At 45.6% G+C, this 17,811-nt stretch overlaps 1 protein-coding gene across 1 annotated transcript; it reads right to left on the bottom strand.

Moving 5' to 3' along the window:
- Window positions 1–4,778: 4,778 nt before the first annotated feature.
- On the bottom strand, window positions 4,779–16,092 carry EIF2B5 (eukaryotic translation initiation factor 2B subunit epsilon). The gene is made up of 16 exons (XM_037525190.2): window positions 15,784–16,092; window positions 14,530–14,654; window positions 13,510–13,695; window positions 13,242–13,419; window positions 13,070–13,150; window positions 12,712–12,789; window positions 12,128–12,440; window positions 10,708–10,853; window positions 10,358–10,499; window positions 10,135–10,236; window positions 9,572–9,679; window positions 9,294–9,384; window positions 8,871–8,994; window positions 8,211–8,336; window positions 7,692–7,802; window positions 4,779–7,543 (listed from the first exon to the last, which is right to left on the bottom strand). Exons 1-16 carry the CDS (start codon window positions 15,979–15,981, stop codon window positions 7,484–7,486), a joined length of 2,169 nt encoding a protein of 722 aa, XP_037381087.1. The 5' UTR covers window positions 15,982–16,092; the 3' UTR covers window positions 4,779–7,483.
- Window positions 16,093–17,811: the final 1,719 nt, after the last annotated feature.

Below are 17,811 nucleotides of genomic sequence, written 5' to 3'. Positions count from 1 at the left end.
TCTCTGGTGAATCCTCTCACCCTTACCCCCCCCATCTCTGGCCTGTGCCCCAGCTCTTATAGGCATAAATGAATAGATCTTTTAAAAAAATAGTGTGTGCTCCTTTTATTCCACTTTGCACACTGTTGTCAAATTTGCACTTCAAAAGACAGTATCTCTTGCAGATACCTCTTTTGCTCAGAAACTTCTTCACAAGCCCTATTGCCTTCCAAATATCCTTGTTATCCTTAGCAAGATATTCAAAGCAATCCACAGTCTATCCTCTATCTACTTTTATGTAGCTTTTAAAAAAAGATTTGTTTATATATGCATACAAGAACTGGGGTACAGGCCAGAGTTGGGGGGGGTAAGAGACAGAATGGAGAACAGCATGCAGACTGACTGAAATACACTGCTGAGGGGAGCAGTGAGCTAGACAGGAGAGGTCTGCTGCACCATGTATGTAGCTCCCTGGCCAGCCAGGGATCGACCTTATGCTGTAGAGGCTTTGGACAGCTTTATAGTGCTGTGTTTATAATACCTTGCGCCACTAGGGAGCCTCTATATAACTTTTTATTTCATGTCCTGGCTAGAGTTTTTACTATTTGCTAACCCCTGCACACACTTTGTATATTTTCATTCCATACCCTTCCCTTCAAATTGTTTTCAATGTCTTATGTATGCATAGACAAATAGTATTAAGAAAGTGGAACAGCAGGACCTCCCCTGGTGGTGCAGTGGTTGAGCGCTGGGCTGTGAAGCTGCCCGCATCCTCAAGCTGCCAGTGGCCTCTGCAGCGCCATCCCTGGCCACAGGTGAGGGTCCCACATGGTGCGCAGACCTCTCCTGCCGTCCGCTGCTCCCCTCAGCAGTGTACTTCGTCAGTCTGCCTGTTCTCTTCCCCGCTCTGGCTCTGGTGAATTCTCTCACCCTCCCACGCTTCTGACTGTACCCAGTGCTTGTATAAATAAATAAATAAATATTTAAAAAAAAAAAAGAAAGTGGAACAGCAGTTCTCTATGCTGTTTTCCTTCTCCCTGTTTCATCATCTTTAAAAAAAAAAACTCATACTATTTCTTGACTTATGCATTCGAGACATTGCCCACTGATTTCCAATTTTGATGGATGGATTTGTCTTCCACCTCCTCCAACTTACTAATTTACTTAAATTAGTAAAATCACACTTTTTGATTAAAATGACATAGTACTTACTACTGACATTTGATTATGAATAAATGTTTCTTTTACATTTTGTTTCCCCTGGCATTAATCACTACCTTGCATTTTCATTTTATGATATACTTATTAAGTCTTTCCACATAATCTAATAGTTTCTCAATGCATATTTTGTTCATGCAAACACATTAGATAAACCATCAATTTCACTTCTCTCAAGCTTCATTCTGTTTCTGGTCTACATTGCAGGCTGTCTCAGCCTGTACACAGTTGTCATTCTGCATCATCCTCACAATTCCCTTTACCTCTCTTCTGTGTTAGATCTCCCTATCCTAGATACTTTACTCCTTTGTTTTAGTAAATACTTTTTTGGCAGCTTTCCTTGAAAGCATGGGAAATAAAATTTTTTTTGAGAACATACAAGTCTGAAAATATGATTCTGAGTTGGAAATAATTTTCTTTCAGAATTTTGAAGGTATCATTCCAATAGCTTTCTAGCTTCCAATGTTGCTGTCCACCCAGCAGTTAGCTCTTATTTTTTCCTAAGCCTTGTTACATGTAATCTCCACAGAAAGGGGTGTTACAGGGCAACGCCAATGTGAAATGTGTTGCCTGCCTCTGGGTCCTCACCCACACGCTTAAAAGGGACTTATAATGAGACTCAACTGCAGACACACAAAGAGGTTCGTAAATAATTTATTTACAAAAAGGAAAATGAAGAAAAGAATAACAGGGAGAAAGAGAGAAATCAGTAAATGCATTCTACCAGTTTCACTGAGCTGGGACCCCAATAGCACGCCAGCGAAAAACCAAGGACCCCCAAGGCCCACATGTCTGTTGTATACCATGCCTGGCTGTTTAACTCTATCCCTAGTTCCCAGAAATCCCTTCGGTGGTGATGATGTTATGGGATTTGTACTCATTGGTGTCTTGGATCTTTTTGGTCTGGGGTGGGGGTAGGATCCATAAAACCTGTGTTTGTGGAGTTCATTCAGGACATTCTTTGCCCCCAACAGGGGGAATTCCAGGTACCCTGCCCTACCTAAGAAAGGGTGGAGCTGAGCAGCAAGGGGAAGTTAAAAAGGACAGAGAGGCATGAAAAGAAGCTGCTGTACTTGCTTCTCAGCCTTAGATTTTACTAGGGACATGGGGGTCAGGGAAGGAGACACTTGAAAGACACTTGAGTGAGGGCCTTCCTGGTGGCACAAGAGGTTAAGACGCAACCTATGAAGCTTTTGGCAGCCACTGCAGCGCGAGGTCGATCCCTGGCCAGGAGCTATCCACATGGTGCAGCAGACCTCTCCTGTCTCATCTGCTGCTCACCTCAGCAGTGTATTTTAGTCATTCTTCCTGTTCTGTTTCCCTCTCTGACTCTGGTGAATCCTCTCCCCCCCACACACATACATACCTCTGGCCTGTACCCCAGTTCTTGTATGCATAAGTAAATAAATCTTTAAAAAAAAAATCTGTTTAAAAGAAACATGGGTGAAAGACCAGTGAAGAGGCTGACAATGGCAACCTCTATCTTAACTTGGATTTTGGGTTTTCTCTTTTCCTTCCAGACTTGCCTGGCCCCTTCTGACCTTTCCCTGTGGTTCCCAGCCAGAAGGTAACTTAGACTTGTGGCAGGGTTTTGGGCTTTAGTTGCCCCACTTTGGGATGACCCCGTTTGGCTGGGCATTTACCCAAGAGGGTATGGGTTACTTTGGGTCCTTCATTTGGGAACTGTATTCTTTTTCTTCTCTTCTCTTGACTGCACAGATTGTATTAATATTCTTTCTGGTGAAGATTTTACATATTATGTTTTGTTGTTAGGCAGTGAATGGCAGAACCCATTTAAAGCCAGTAGGTTTGGGGGTTCTGGGGTGCCACTCTAAGTAACAGCCTTTGTACAAGACTTGGTCTTCTCTCTGCAAGTCTTTGGGTCTTTTATCCCTGGAGTTCTGAAATTTCATGATGACGTATTTTCGTACTTAATCACTATGCTACATGCTTGGTGAGCCCTTTCCACCTAGAAATTCAATGCTATTTTAATTAATAGCATTACTGTCATTTCTTTCTGTTGTTTCTACAACCTGTTAGATATAGGGCCTTCTGACTTGATCCTTATTTTTTCTCCTTTATCTCCATTTCCTTTTATCAATGATTTCACCTTTTTTTTTTTTTTTTAAAGGTTTATTTATTTATGCATACAAGGGCTGGGGTGTAGTCAGAGGTGTAGTGGGTGAGAGGATTCACCAGAGACAGAGTGGGGAGCAGACCAGGCATATTGACTGAAATACACTGCTGAGGGGAGCAGCTGGTGAGACAAGAGAGGTCTGCTGTGCCACATGGGTCAGCAACCTGGCTGGGGATCTAATGTAACAGGGTGGTCCCCAGGAAAGGGGGAGGTTCCGGGTTTCCTGCCCCACCCAAAGGAGGGTGGATAACTCATGCTGTAGTGGCTGTGGATAGCTTCATATCGCTGAGACTTAACCCCTTGTGCCACCAGGGAGGCCCCTCTTAGAGCACTTTTTCATAGACACAGTGTTTTCCCTTTGATTTTGTTATAGGGCAGCCCCGATATTGAACGGGTTGCCTGGCTGTGGGTCCTCACCTGTGCGCTTAAAAGGGACTTATTAATACTTCACTACAGGCACACACAAAAGGTTAATAAAAGGTTTATTTACAAGGGAAAAGGAAAGAAGGAAAATGTACAACTCAGGGAGAAAATAGGGAAATAAAGTCTTTAATGCGTCCTACCCAATCCAACGACCTGGAAACCCAAAAAGCACTCTCTGAGCTGGCCGGACGCTGCGAGCTGGCGGAGAGCCAAAATGGGGGACCCCTCCAAAGCCCACGTGTCTGGCTTTAACCCCACCTGGCTGCTTAACCCCACCCTCAGGTCCCAGCCACCTTCCCTTTGGTGGTGATGGGATTTGGAGTTCCCAGTGTCTTTGGCTTTGGCCTGGGGTGGGGGTGGAGTCCACAAAGCCTGTATGGAATTAGCTTTAGGACATCCTGTTCCCCCTAACAATTTGAGGATAATTGTAGCTCTTTCCCCTCCTGAAATGTTCAGAAACTTCCCTACTTTGTTGTCATTGTTTCCTTGAACTGTTTGCTTTTTTGGTCTCTGCCTTTCAAATTGGAAGTTTCTTCAACTGCTTGATGGCCTTTGACTGTCTATATATATTTAAGATACTAAAAAGCTGATTGGAAGATCCGCCCACATTCAAGGCTTTTTAACTAACAGGTTTCACTGTAGGACAATCAAGTTGGGGAAAAGATGGCTTCTTTTTTCTTTCCCAAGACAACAAAATGTTTACAGCCCTTTTTTTTCCTGCAATTGTGATTTGTTTTAGCCTGGGGGGTGGGGTATAAGTCCTACCGTTTACATTTTTTTTTTAAGATTTATTTATTTATTTATCTATCTATCTATTTATTTATTTATATATATAAGCACTGGGTACAGTCAGAAGCGTGGGGCGGTGAGAATTCACCAGAGCCAGAGCGGGGAGCAGAGCAGGCAGAAGGACCAAAGTACACTGCTGAGGGGAGCAGTGGGCGGCAGGAGAGGTCTGCGCGCCATGTGGGACCCTCCTCCGGTGGCCAGGGAGCAGCTGGCGCTGCAGAGGCTGAGGGCAGCTTCGCAACCCAGCGCTCAACCGTTGTGCCACTGGGGAGGCCCAACCTACCGTTTACTTTTATTTAATTCCTCATGTTCAATTTAGTACCTCACCGTCATCACCACCATGCCTGCTGTTGAGTTCAGAAGCTCTAGCAGTTTATATTTAGAGGTTCTGAAATTTCATGGGGCTATTTCATTCATTATGCTGAGCACTTATGGGACACTCAGTCAATCTGGAAACTCACTTAACTTTGGGTTCAGGAAACCATAAGTATTTCTTTGATAATTTCCTCCCCCACCATTTCTTCAGAAACTAAATCTCCCATTTCCTGTAGGGGAGGAGTAATCACTTAGCTGGGCCAGAAGAGGTGGGGACCTGGAGGTGGGGAGGGATGGCATGAGGGCAGAGGTGGGCTTAGTTATACAGGTCTTAGTTTGATACCCCCTCAACTCACCCTCAGTTCTCAGCCCTAATCCTGACCCCTTCTGCTGAGTCTTTTCTGGGTTCAGAAGCACATTCGCTCTTGCTTCTTGCAATAACCACCTTAGTAGGTAGAACCCATCTTATTCTGCTAAGTCAACTTTGACTCATTTATTTCTCATTTCCTGAAGTGCCAAAATGTTGATGTCGCTCATTGTTATCACCTCATGTTTTATCACTGAATTATATGCCTTTTTCAAATAATTCCTTTGGGAGCAAAAGGTCCGCATATCAAATGTCATTTTCTTTAAAGATTTATTTATGCATACAAGAACTGGGGTATAAGCCAGAGGTGTGGGTGTGTGCGTGTGTGAGAGCGAGGACTCACCAGAGAGAGTGGGGAGCAGAACAGGCAGATGTACTGAAATACACTGCTGAGGGGAGAAGCTGGTGAGACAGAAGGTCTGCTAAGCCACGTGGGTCAGCTCCCTGGCAGGCCTAGGGTGCTACAGAGGCTGGCAGTAGCTTGATAGCGCTAATTTTAACCCCTGCACCACCAAGGAGGCCCTCAAATATGTCATGTTTAAATGGAAATCATTTGCTTTGCTTTTGATGTTCTCTTCTACCTTTTCCTGTTTTTTTCAGGCTATGCAAGTATCACAATCATGTAAGCTTTCCATATCACTCCAATACAAGAAATTGCTTCCTCCTAGAAATTCTTATAGGTCACCTCTGATCTCTGCCACCCATTAGATAAAAGATAACCTATATGTTTGGTTTTTTTTTTGGATAACTTATATTTGTGTTTAACTACTCCCTTTCAGTCCATGCCATAACCTTAGCATGGACCTCTAGCACTAGATCCTGTATCTGACAAAGCAGAAATGGAGATTTACTGAATGTGAAACGTGAATCAAGCCAAACTTTGGCCAGCTTGATTTTCCCTCTTCAGAAATATCCAGCAATAAGAGGGAAAAAGAAATACTCAGTAATGCCTTCACACCTGAGTAGTGTCCTGTTCCTCAGATTACTTTCCACGCAATTGAAGTGAAGAAAATAATTTTATCTGTGATGTTCAGGAGGGTCACTTGTTACCACAGTGACATTTGCCACCATTTCAGTGTCAACAGAGTAAGTTATAGAAAGGCAACAAAGAGCTCAAAAAGATGAGACAGAAAGGATGTCTTACATTTGAGGTTAAAGATGACAAAACAGCAAAATGACAAACTCCAGCAAGAGTCCAACAACAATCCTAGCTCTAATAATTAGTTATGGGACCTCTCTGAACTTCATCATCTGAAATGGGATAAAACCTACTTCATAGGGCTGATAGGAGGTTAAATAATGAAACATGGAAAATACTTAGCAAAATGCCTCTCAATATTAGGGGAAAGCCCATTTCACAGGCTCTACCTGAGTTTTTAGGATAGTTATCACTGACTTCAGGTTGTAGTTGCCTTGGGTCAATTCTTCTTGTTGAGATACTGAATATGCTGGAATGGAAAAAATTCTGGATTGAGGCTCAAGTTAATTTGCCCTTCAAGAGCCATGAGATCTTGAACAAATTTCCTTATCTTTAAGATGAAGCGTGGTCTGGCTTCCCTGATAGGCATGTGAGGGACTTGGGAGGTGGCTACTGGGCTTTACATATGCTTGTCATCATGACCTTTAGAAATCTCTATGGAAATAGGCTTAGGAATACCACTTAATACCACAAATTGGTCCATAGAAGCTGAAGAAGAGAATGCAGGCCTCCAACAACCCAAAAGCCATGCCAACAGCCAATTAGCAAGGTGCCACCTAGTGGCCATAGACACCCCTCTGCTCCCCTCTCCCAGGAGCTGGGGAAAGGAACCTTTGCAGTCAAAGGTTCAGAACTCTTTGGTCACCTACTTGAACCACTGATCGGTCAAAAGTTGGAGAAACCAAATACAACTCTCCTTTTTTTTTTTTTTTAATATTAACAAATACAAGCAGCAGATAGGACCAGTTGCTTTCTGCTGTTCCCTGAGGGAAAACCAGAGCACAAAGCTGTTCCTCTGGCCTTCCTCTAACTGTAGGGCCTGCCCAGCTTCTCCAAAGGCTGAAGCTTTACTTCAGTCCAGCTTCCTTCATCCCAACTTCCTGGTCAGGATGGGAGGCACAAAGTTGCTGGCGGTGGGAAGAATACTGTAGTTTCAGCCTCTGCTCTTTTAAGTCTCAGCCTGGGTGGTGGTTACTCATCCTTCTGAATTAGCCCCTCACTTGCCCTGGCTCAGGAGCCCAGAGGGCAGTCAGTTCATAGAGCAGGCAGTCCAACTTCAGTCATCTTCAGATGACTCTTCTTCTGCCTCTTTTAGCCACTGGATGAACCTCTGCAGCTATAAGGAAGTAGAGTGAAGAGCCACTGAGGGAGGGACAGAAAAACAGCTTGAACAATCAGTCCTGGGAACAAGCACCATGGAATCCAGAGCCAAGGGTCAGGGAACCAGACAACCACTGCAGTGAAAAGACAGCAGCCCCACTCACCTGTTGGCTCCTGCGCAACTGCCGGCCCTTGTCATTTGTATCCCTTTGGTTGAACCAATTCAGGATTGTTTCCTCAGCCAAGATGTCCAGCTGGTAGAAAGCCATCAGCACCTGTAGAAGGCCAGCAGAAGGTATCTCAGGGGTCTTAAAGATATAATGGCTAACAGGAAGAGGAGGCAAGATCTTAGCACCTCTCTGTAACCAGCTTCTCAGCTTCCTTCTACACAATGTGTAGCCTCCACCAAAATAGTTAAGAGTGAGCTGTTCACTCTGGTACTGGGGCAGGTATAACGTCCACAGCTACCACTGAGTAGTGCCTTGCACATTCCCAGGGCAACCTCTAAATGGCTGCCTAAAAGCCTGGCTCCAAGCTGTGCTATAACAGCGCTAAGCACAACAGGAGAAAGGTGGTTGGTGTGTTAACGTGGGTTCATGTTAGCCTCTGTTTTGTATTCATGGAGGTCCCCCAGGCTTTTTTCAAAGCAAATGCAGGACCATGGGGCTTAAGGTGGTATTCACCTTGCCCATGGAAGTACCAAGAGCTTCATGTTCCAGGAAGAAGTCCTCAATGGCTGCCAATGCTTCCAAATGGTCAGCTGCACGCTTTATGTAGTTCCTAAAAACAGGGCTCCAGGCCTTGAGCAGCTATGAAATAAAGAAGGGAGTTGCATCCTGAGCATTCACCTAAACTGGGACAGCAAAAAAGATCAATATCGATAACATGGGTCTTTCATGACATGGAAAGACAAGAGGGAGATGATATAGAGCCTGCGGAATCACGTCAGAGGGACTTGGAAGTTGCTGGCAGTAAAGGTTCGGGAAAAAGAAATTACCCAGAGAAGATGAAAGGGGGTCAGATGCTGCAAACTATTCCCCACTCAAAGGCTGATCTTGTTATGGGTCAAATCATTTTCAGAATCATAAAATCTAGGTCTGTTCTGAGTAACAGTCTAGTATCTTGGAGTCTCAAAGCCACTAAATATTGAACCTAATTTGATTCCTCTGGACCAGCCAAGGCTGTTCTAGAAACCAATGAGCTTCCAGAGATAAGGGAAAAGGGACCACAAGTAACACCTATCCCACAAGACTTCTACTCGTGATTTCCTTTAAAGTTAAGCAAGCAAGGATGTGCATCTACCTCCACCCAATCCCCTGTACCCAGCCCCAATCTTTGCTCACAGGAAGCAGCAGGGCACAGTAGCGGCTTGGGTCGACTGGGGAATCCACTTGTTGCAGGGGGAACTCCAGGACCACGTGGCTCAGTACCTGCATCACTTCCTTTAGGCTTATGTTGTAGGCGTACCTGTGGGAAGACTGAGGTGACACCAGGGCCGCTTCACTGGCCCTTGTAGCTTGTTGCAGAACTGCGACTTTGCAGGACATTGGGAAAGGAAGTCAGATGGAACATGGAAGGGGATGATTTTAGTTGAGGGGAGTCTGCTAAGGCTAGACCTAATGCTCTCCTTGCTCTAAATGCTTCTGGCCTTGACCATTTGGGATGTTGATGGGAATAAGTTCCTATTTGGGGAAGAAGTAGGAAAAGAACCTCTACCTGTCTGAGGTTACCCCAAAGAGAAAAGAATAAGGAGGGCCTGCTCTTACTTGAGAGAGTTGATCTCTAGAACCAGATTGTCACAAGAAATATTCTCCTCCTTGCCCCGCTGTAGTGTTCCTAGGACTTCATTCTGGAATACTAAAATCAAAGCAAAGATTAAGTTCAGGGGCCAACATCACTCCAGAATGCCTGAAGTCATGTAGTTATGACTTTACACCAAACCCTTCCCAGGAGAAACACAAATGTTTAGCTAATTAATCCAGACAAGGAATAAACGGAAGGTTTTCTCTTTTTGTCCTAGGACACTGCTTCCTTGATCTCTCACCTTTGATGTCATCCATTTGGGGGGAGCCTGCTCGGCTGTCTAGCTCCTCAGAATCCATACTTCGTTCACTTTCAGTTTCACTCTCTTCTTCCATGTTGATTTTGAGCCCTGAGAATCCAGAAAGGGTGAGAAAAAGAAAAATAAGAGCCTTTGATAGAAAACATTATACCTGCCCTGTCTGTATAAAAAACAGGGGGCATCCCTGGTGGCTTAAGGGGTTAAGCACCACACTATGAAGCAATTCACAGCCTCTGTAGCAGGAGTTCGATCCCTGGCTGGCCAGGGAGCAACCCACATGGCGCAGCAGACCTCTCCCGACTCGCCCACTGCTCTCCTCAGCAATGTATTTCAGTCAGTCTGCCTGTTTTGTTCCCCACTGTCTCTGGTGAATCCTCTCACCCCCTGCATCTCTGGCCTGTACCCAAGCTCTTGTAAGCATAAATAAATAAATCTTGAAAAAAAAAAAAAAAAGAACAATGTAGTTTTATTCTGAAGTATCTACTATCTTTCAAAATATTCTGATTTAACAGAAGAGAGGTAAGCAGGAATAAGGCCTAGCTCACCCCATAGATTCTGCCGTAGTTCCTCCTCTTCTTCCATGCTCATGTCTGCAGCTTTCCAGAGGTAGCCCTTGCCTGCAACTCCTACTTCTGCTGGATTGTAACCTGGAAAAGGCACTCATCTTTAGTAAAGGCCGAAAAGGGGCATTGATCCCTCCAGGAGGAAACACTGGTTTTTCTATGGGGCAGAGATATACAGATGCCCCACACCTGCTGAGCCTCACACCTTTCAGCTTCACTTTCTCCTTTTCTTGGTCAGCCCCTGAATCGTCACTGAACTCGCCATCATCCTCATCTTCCTCTGCATCTGGAGGGTGCAAAGAGATCACCGAACCCTCAGGCAGCGTGATGTTTGGGCCCACTATCACCTAGGTGAGAAAAAATGGGTTGGCTAGGTTCATTAGAGTGTTGGGGTAAAGTACATTCTGACAATGAGAGTGACATTTTTTACTAGGCTAAAGAGAAGGTAAATGAAACCTCTGGATTTGGACTCTCAATTTGGGCTGAGTAATGGGTGGACATAAAGTCCCTTCTGGCTTGACATGACCATGACTCAGTTTGGGGAACAGGTCTCACCTGGGAAGTGAGGACACAGCGTGGATTCAGTGTAACTCTTTCCTTGACCTCAGCATTGTCACAGAGCAGAGACTGATGAATCTGTGCTCCAGTAGCCACTCGGACCCCCTGCCACAGGTAGGCCTGGTTCAGCACCACGTTATCACCTGGCTCAGGACAGAAAGGACTCCTGGTCATTCAGAGGTCAACTTTAGACCAGGGCTGTTCCTGGAAGACAGAGCTGACAGCAACACGGCTTCTACCCAATTCTAACAGCCCATCCCCAATTCACCAGAAAAATCCACTCCCCCTCTAAGCCCAGGTCTCAGACTAGATGTTGCTCAGCCTGAACATTGTTCATCAGGTTTACAATAATTACAGATTATCCAGCCTCCCTGGTGGTGCAAGGGGTTAAGCACCACACTATGAAGCAATCCTCAGCCTCTGCAGCACGAGTTCCATCCCCAGCCTGCCAGGGAGCAACCCACCTCTCCTCACTCTCCTGCTGCTCCCCTTAGCAGTGTATTTCAGTGGATCTGCCTGTTCTGTTCCCCACTCTGTCTCTGGTGAATCCTCTCACCCCTGGCATCTCTGGCCTGTACCCCAGCTCTTGTATGCATAAATAAATAAATAAATCTTTAAAAAAAAAATTACAGATTATCTATAGGACTTAAGAATCTGGAACCTTCATGACTTAAGAACCAAGAACCTTGGGCCTCCCCTGGTGGCGCAGCGGTTGAGCGCTGGGCTGCGAGGCTGCCTGCACCCTCTGCAGTGCCGGTTCGTTCCTCCACCGCTGGTGAGGGTCCCACAAAAAAGAAAAAAAAAAAAAAAAAACAAAACCCAAGAACCTTCCCTTTGAACTTGAGAAACTTAGTAGAATCATATCCATGTCTACAAATAGAGCCAAATTATTCTACTTCTTATATATTTTAGAATTAGCACCACAGTCCTACAACCAAAGAAGTTACCAAGAGGCAATACAGGCAGTTATGGTGAAGCAAACAAAGCACTGGGTTTACAGTCGTAATACAAGTCTTAGCACTGTCTTTTATTAGCTCTGACCTCTTTAAGCCTGTTTGCTTATCTATAAACTGGGGATAAATAATACCTACCTCACAGGTTTTTGTGAGGATTATTTGAAATGTATCCAAAAGCCCTTTGTAAACTGTAATGCACCAAACAGATGTTATTACTGCATGTTAATTATCTACTTAGTCCTGAGTGTGAATATAGGGCACTCTAGCATGTGAGGAGTCACCCAACAAGAAACTTGCAGGTCATAAATTAAAGTACCACTGTTTTAAAGTCCCCATCCCCTCCTTAATTAAGGTAGCCACTCTAGTTCCTTACTCTCAGGGACTATCCCTTGGTATCCTTTTCTGGAGACATGGGGAGCCCCTCAGGTTGTTGCCAGCTTGACTTCCCCACCTGTGCTCACCAATGCGGCAGTCAGGGCCAATGACGCTGTTGGTGATGGAGCAATTACTGCCAATGACAGTGCCAGAGCCCAGGAGCACATTTTCCTCCAGGATGCTGCCATGGCCTAGGCTGACCTCAGGCCCTCGGTAGATGTTATGCCGGGAATGAGTGCAGCTCTGGTTTGTGTGGTCAGTGAAGTTTGCCTCTGGTGTGAGAGGGTAGACCCATCGGCGGATGACATCAGCACAGACAGCGGCATACATGTGTAGGTTGGAGACTCGGGCACCATATTCCTTAGTTGTTACATGCATATGGATCTGGTTCCCTAGGATCTGAATGAAGAGAAGGAAAGAGAGGAGAACCAAGCAAGAAAGACAGGAAGAACACCCCCCAGGACAACTCTTTTCTAACCTTAAGTTCCCCTCTATTTCTCAGGGTCACAGCCAAATGACCTAAGACTTTTCCTGCTGTACAGCTTCTCCTTCCCTACCCTGGCTCTCTTCCTCTCCTAAGAGCAATAAAACACAAAAGGGGGCCAAAAGTTATCAGCATGAGATAAGATCATAGCCCTCTCCTAGAGAGGCAACGGGAGCTTTTTCTTACCTCCTCATTCACTAATAGGCCTCTCACAAAGTCATCTCGAGTCTGGTAGTCAAAGTTGTCTGTAAAGAGCTGAGCCACCTGTGGGAAGAGAGATGAGGGGCAAAAGTAAGAGCTATTCTTGGGAAGCAAAGTTAAGTCCCCAGAGGCCTATTAGAGCTGAAGTCAGCAGAACATGGGTCAGAATCCCAAGGTGGTTCCCAACCCAATGGGATAATGGAATCAAGATGACAACACTTACTTAATTTTAAACAGATCAATGAAAGAGGGAATAGAAATAAACACTGTCGTTCTAAGGGAGCAACAACATACCCTCAAGAATTCTACTCTTTGGATGTGCAGCACAGCCTGAAGAGCTTACCTGAGGAGAACAGATGCTGATATGACAATCCAGTAAATCATACCGAATCTCCACTCCATCTCCACTGCCCTGGAACAAGCTCTGTGAGGAGAAGTCACAAGGACTGTAACACCCATCCCTCTTGCTGAAGCCAGTCACTTTCCCACCTTAAGGACTTCAGATACCCACACACCAGAGGAAAAGAAAAGCGTCGAAGGCCTTGGGTCTTTTGGAAATGGAGAACCCGGTTTGTGGCACTATCTACAGCCACTACCACATTGTCCTCATGGCAACGAGTTGGGTGGCTGGGGGATGACTCCTTGAAGATCATTGTCATCACAGATACATTTTTTTCTAGCTTCCGCCTCAACCTATAGGAATTGAAGGGAGAGAGCTGCAAAAAACGAGTCCTAGGGCTCCGATGATCCCAAACCCTTGTCTTTACCATTTCCCATCCTGACCTGTGTTCCTCCAGGGCTCTGGTTATATTGATGTTTGAAATGACGTCCCCATACACCAGAAGGAAGTCAGAGCGCACCAAGGCCTTGGCATCAACATCACGAAGGACATCCCCCAGTGATCGATACAGTTCTGATGTGATTATTCGAACCACATTGAGGGATGTAGGACGGCACCATTTGGACTTCCTAAAGAAGGGGAGAGTGAGGAAACTGAGTAAATCAAGAATAAAGATCATGTACACCTTCCCTAATCCTCCCCCAACCCACTTCCTCATCTGACTCCCTCTTTGCAGCTTTTCTGGGTTCTTGCCAGCGTCCTCAACTTCAGAGAGATTTATGAACTATAATTAATGGTTTTGGCATCCTATGTCACCAGTCTTGTTTTATGGGTTAGAGAAACATGGGTATTTCCTCTCCAAACCTTGACTCCTGTCCCCAAATGTGGATTTGAACTAAAAATCCTGCTAAAGTTAGGGTATATAAAGTATCCTGGGGACACATTTTTCATGTACTTTTCTCCTTTGAAAGTCAAACCAAATTTATAACTATCTAAGAGAGACCAAGTTAATATTCTAGACTTTATTTTCTGAACTTCATAAATCCTGAGAGCCACTCTTTTTCAAGAGGATTTCACCAAACATGTTAAATGCTCACTATATGCTTGATACTAAGCTAGGAATGAGAAACACAAAAATGAGGAAAAACTCAATATTTAGAAGCTCAGTGAATGGACAAAGATGTAACTCTTACAACTTCCAAATTAGAGTTATTAAATAAGGTAAAACCCCTGGGGAACAAACTGTGTGAGATTCAGAAAAAACTCAGATGCTATTCTTTAGTCTTTGTCATAGCTTCAGCTGCTCACCTCTAAAGAAGTGAGAGAATCCCTTTAGACCTTATGATGCTACCTAAATGATACATTCCCCCCCCTCATAATTTCCCTTCATTTAGTGATTCTCATGCTAAAAAGCTGGGGGAAAAAATGGGCGAAACATGGAAAGAAAAGTTGCAAGGCCTTACTGTAAATGTTCTTTGATTTGAGCAGCCTTCCAGCAACAAAAGACAAAGGTTTCCTGTACACCCGTGGCAGTCAGAAATTCCAGAGTGTAGTCAATTAGTGCCACATTGGCTAGGGGCAAGAGGACCTGGAGGGTGAGCGATTAGAGAAAAAAAAAAAAAGAAATCTTGAATCCATGAGGGTCCTCTGCATATCATTTTCCACCACCAACAAAACTTTCATTCCTTTCTCAATATTTGCATAACACTACAGTTCTGCTTTATCGGTTCAATTTAAAAGTGACCAGGTTCCTGCCTTTGATGTTCATGGAATGCTTTAAGCATGGGAGTATAATATATGGCAATTTAGATAATAGTAAACATGGGATCTACTTGCTTAGCATCAGACACAGAGCTGCTGTAAGAACAGGACACCACTTCTGGCAAAGGATAACACTGGTAATCAATAGTATCTCCAGGATTTAAGGACCTCTAAGCCCCCTTTCCTTATAAAATTTCCTTTCTTGATCCCTAGGAGTCAGGGGCTAGCCATGCCCCAATCAGTTGTCCAAAATGAACAGTGATTAAGCTTTGGGGGTGAGGAATTAGGATCATTCCTAAATGCAATGGCAGTTCCTTCTCTTTGAACTGGGAGCTGCTAAGTGACCCAGCAACACCAGGACTAGCTCAGTCTAATTCCCCAGTGTTTTGACACTACAGGGGCTGCTGGCAACCAGTTACTAAATCGGTTCTGTTCTCCTTTTGACAGATGGAACTGGCTGGTTGTCATTAATACCTAGAATAAAAAATAGCACACCGCACGAGATTCAAAACAGCTGTTACTATGGCATCAGACCCGTCTGCTCTCCCCACCCCCTTTTTTGGCATACGACTTCTCTCTTGGAGGCGAAAGGAGATGATGTTCCTTTTCACCTAAACATGTCCTTTTATTTTGCATAAAGGCAGCGCAGCCTCCATTGGGGGCATTAAATCTCGTGTGAAGCTTTCGCACCAGCACTGCTTCTACATTTAGTTGTCCACATGCCTCCTAAACCTGAGGTCGACAACGCCACAAGTGCCCCAATCTGCCAGCCACTCACTCAGCCAGGCAGTCATCGGCGTTTTAAACGCTTTCCTCCTAACTAGATAAACCCGAATTTCAGGGAAAGAGGAGAGACACAAGTACTTCCAGAGCACGCCTCCCTAGGCGGCCAAAAAGATAACTTGCTCCAGCCCCGCCAGCACTCGGCCCTGTCAGCTCGCGCGCGCGGCGCTCACCCGAGGTTGGTCCTTGGAGATGGGGAAGAAGCGGCGGTTGAAGCTATCGGCCACCAGCACCGCTTGGAGGGGCGGTGGCGGCTCCTCTTCCGCCCCCCTGGCTCCTCCGCCGCCGCCCCCGCCTCCCGGTCCGCTGCCGCTTCTTTTGCCAGCCCGACTCGTCGCCGCACCAGGCGGCGCTACTGCAGGGGCCGCCATCTTCTTCTCTCGGTCTACCACCACTTCCGCTCGGAAGCTGACACCGCACGCAGCAGGGGACAAAAAGGACCCAGCACTTGAAAGGCGAAGGACTAACCAAAGGAGGGAGGGAAGGAGCCGAAGTAGGAGGAGTGCGCATGCGCTCCCCCGGGGGGCGGGCGCTGAGGAATCTGAGCAGGCAGGGTGCGACGGGGCGGGCTCCTATGACGTCATATTCGAGCTGTGCGTGTCGGAGGCCGTGGTTTGTGTATACTTGAGCCAGCCGAGGTTCTTGCGACTTGTGGTCGTTGCCAAAGGGCCAGATCCTTTCGTCATACGTAATCTTCCTCCCCCTGAGCGCATTAACATTGTAGTTCTAGATCTTCATTCTGAGTCGGCCTGATGTGCCCCTGCGCTAGGCGTCCCCTTCCCTCAGGGGACTCACAGTCTAGGCAAATACAGAAGGTGGTATTGTAGGGCGAGTAGTCGTTCTACTGAGCGCGATTGTGGGTCAGGGACAATACAAGCATTGTCTTGTGGAGTTTGTCACACATCTCTGAGAATTTATTCATTCGTCAATAAACGTTTCTTGAACTCTCAGAGAAGTGAAGTTCGCCCAGCTGGCAAGTGTTGGTGTTGCAATCCAGTCTCTATGATGCACAGTCATAAAGTTTTATAAAAATTGGTATTTTATTATGTCTTCATTTATTCACTCATTCACCCTATCAGTATTTATTGAAACCCTAGTTTGTCAATCAAATTGGGAATAGGGTGGATCCAACAATATCATAAAACTGACTGGAGTTAAGCAGCAAGATTTTCAGGCAGGGGCCTCCCCGGTGGCGCAGCGGTTGAGCGCTGGGTTGCGAAGCTGCCCGCAGCCTCTGCAGTGCCGGTTCGATCCCCACGCCGATGGGTGAGAGTCCCACATGGCCCGCTGCTCCCCACAGCAGTGTACTTCGTCTGTCTGCCTGTTCTGCTCTCTGCTCTGGCTCTGGTGAATTCTCTCACCCTCCCGCGCTTCTGACCGTACCCAGTGCTTGTATAAATAAATAAATAAATCTTTAAAAAAAAAAAAAAGATTTCCAGGCAGAAGGCAAAGGCCCGAGACTCCAGAGGTGAAGCACTGTTTGGAGAAGGAGATGGTGGCTGCAGAGAGTAAACCAGCTCTCGGGACCTAGCGCAATCCAGGCGAAGCAGCATGGCTGTCACTTGGTAGAAATGAGCTTTCCAGGAAGACTCCCTGCACTTTTTTCAGAAGAATTGTCAGAATTCCACAATTCCCTGGATTCTTCAAAGTTCCTGGAGGATTTTTTTCTCACTCACCCAGGTGCCTTATACTGGGACTTGCAGTTAGAAAGGTTGATTTATTGTTTCCTTTTGGCAATTGCAGCTTAACTAACTGTCCTCAGAACTGAGGAATCTGTCTTTTCTTCCCTCTACCATTTAATGATAGAGCTGAGCGAAAACCATTTCTTAAGGATTTTGAAAAATTTAGCCTGGACAAGGAAAGGCAGAAGTTAACTCTGTAAAAGTTTTCAATTAAATCAATGCACACTGTAAAGAAACGTGTTTTGGGCCTCCCTGGTGGCCTAGGGGTTGAGTCTCAGTGCTATTACTGCTAAGGCCTGAGTTTGATCCCTGGCCAGGGAGCTAACCCATATGACACAGTAGACCTTTCCTGTCCGCTTCCCTTAGCAGTGCATTTCAGTAGATCCAACTGTTCTGCTCCCCACTCTGTCTCTGATGAATTTTCTCACCACCTGCCAGCCCCCCCCCGCCCCCGCCACACGCCAGTTCTTCTATGCAAAAAGAATAAAAAGGAAAAGTGTTCTACTGTGTACAAATTCA

The sequence above is a fragment of the Talpa occidentalis genome, unplaced genomic scaffold, assembly GCF_014898055.3.
Source record: "Talpa occidentalis isolate TD23 unplaced genomic scaffold, MPIMG_talOcc4v2.1 talOcc4.4, whole genome shotgun sequence".
Classification (NCBI taxonomy): Eukaryota; Metazoa; Chordata; class Mammalia; order Eulipotyphla; family Talpidae; genus Talpa; species Talpa occidentalis.
This window is presented reverse-complemented; position numbering and strand designations above follow the sequence as displayed.

What these genes read in the sequence shown, in the direction of transcription:
- EIF2B5 (XM_037525190.2), bottom strand. Translation starts at nt 15,981, where the DNA reads ATGGCGGCCCCTGCAGTAGCGCCGCCTGGTGCGGCGACGAGTCGGGCT. An exon ending in TCTCCAAGGACCAACCTCGG is followed by an intron (nt 14,655 to 15,783) that starts GTGAGCGCCGCG and finishes CTCACCCTCCAG; the next exon opens with GTCCTCTTGCCCCTAGCCAA. An exon ending in CCAAATGGATGACATCAAAG is followed by an intron (nt 9,385 to 9,571) that starts GTGAGAGATCAA and finishes CTTTGATTTTAG; the next exon opens with TATTCCAGAATGAAGTCCTA.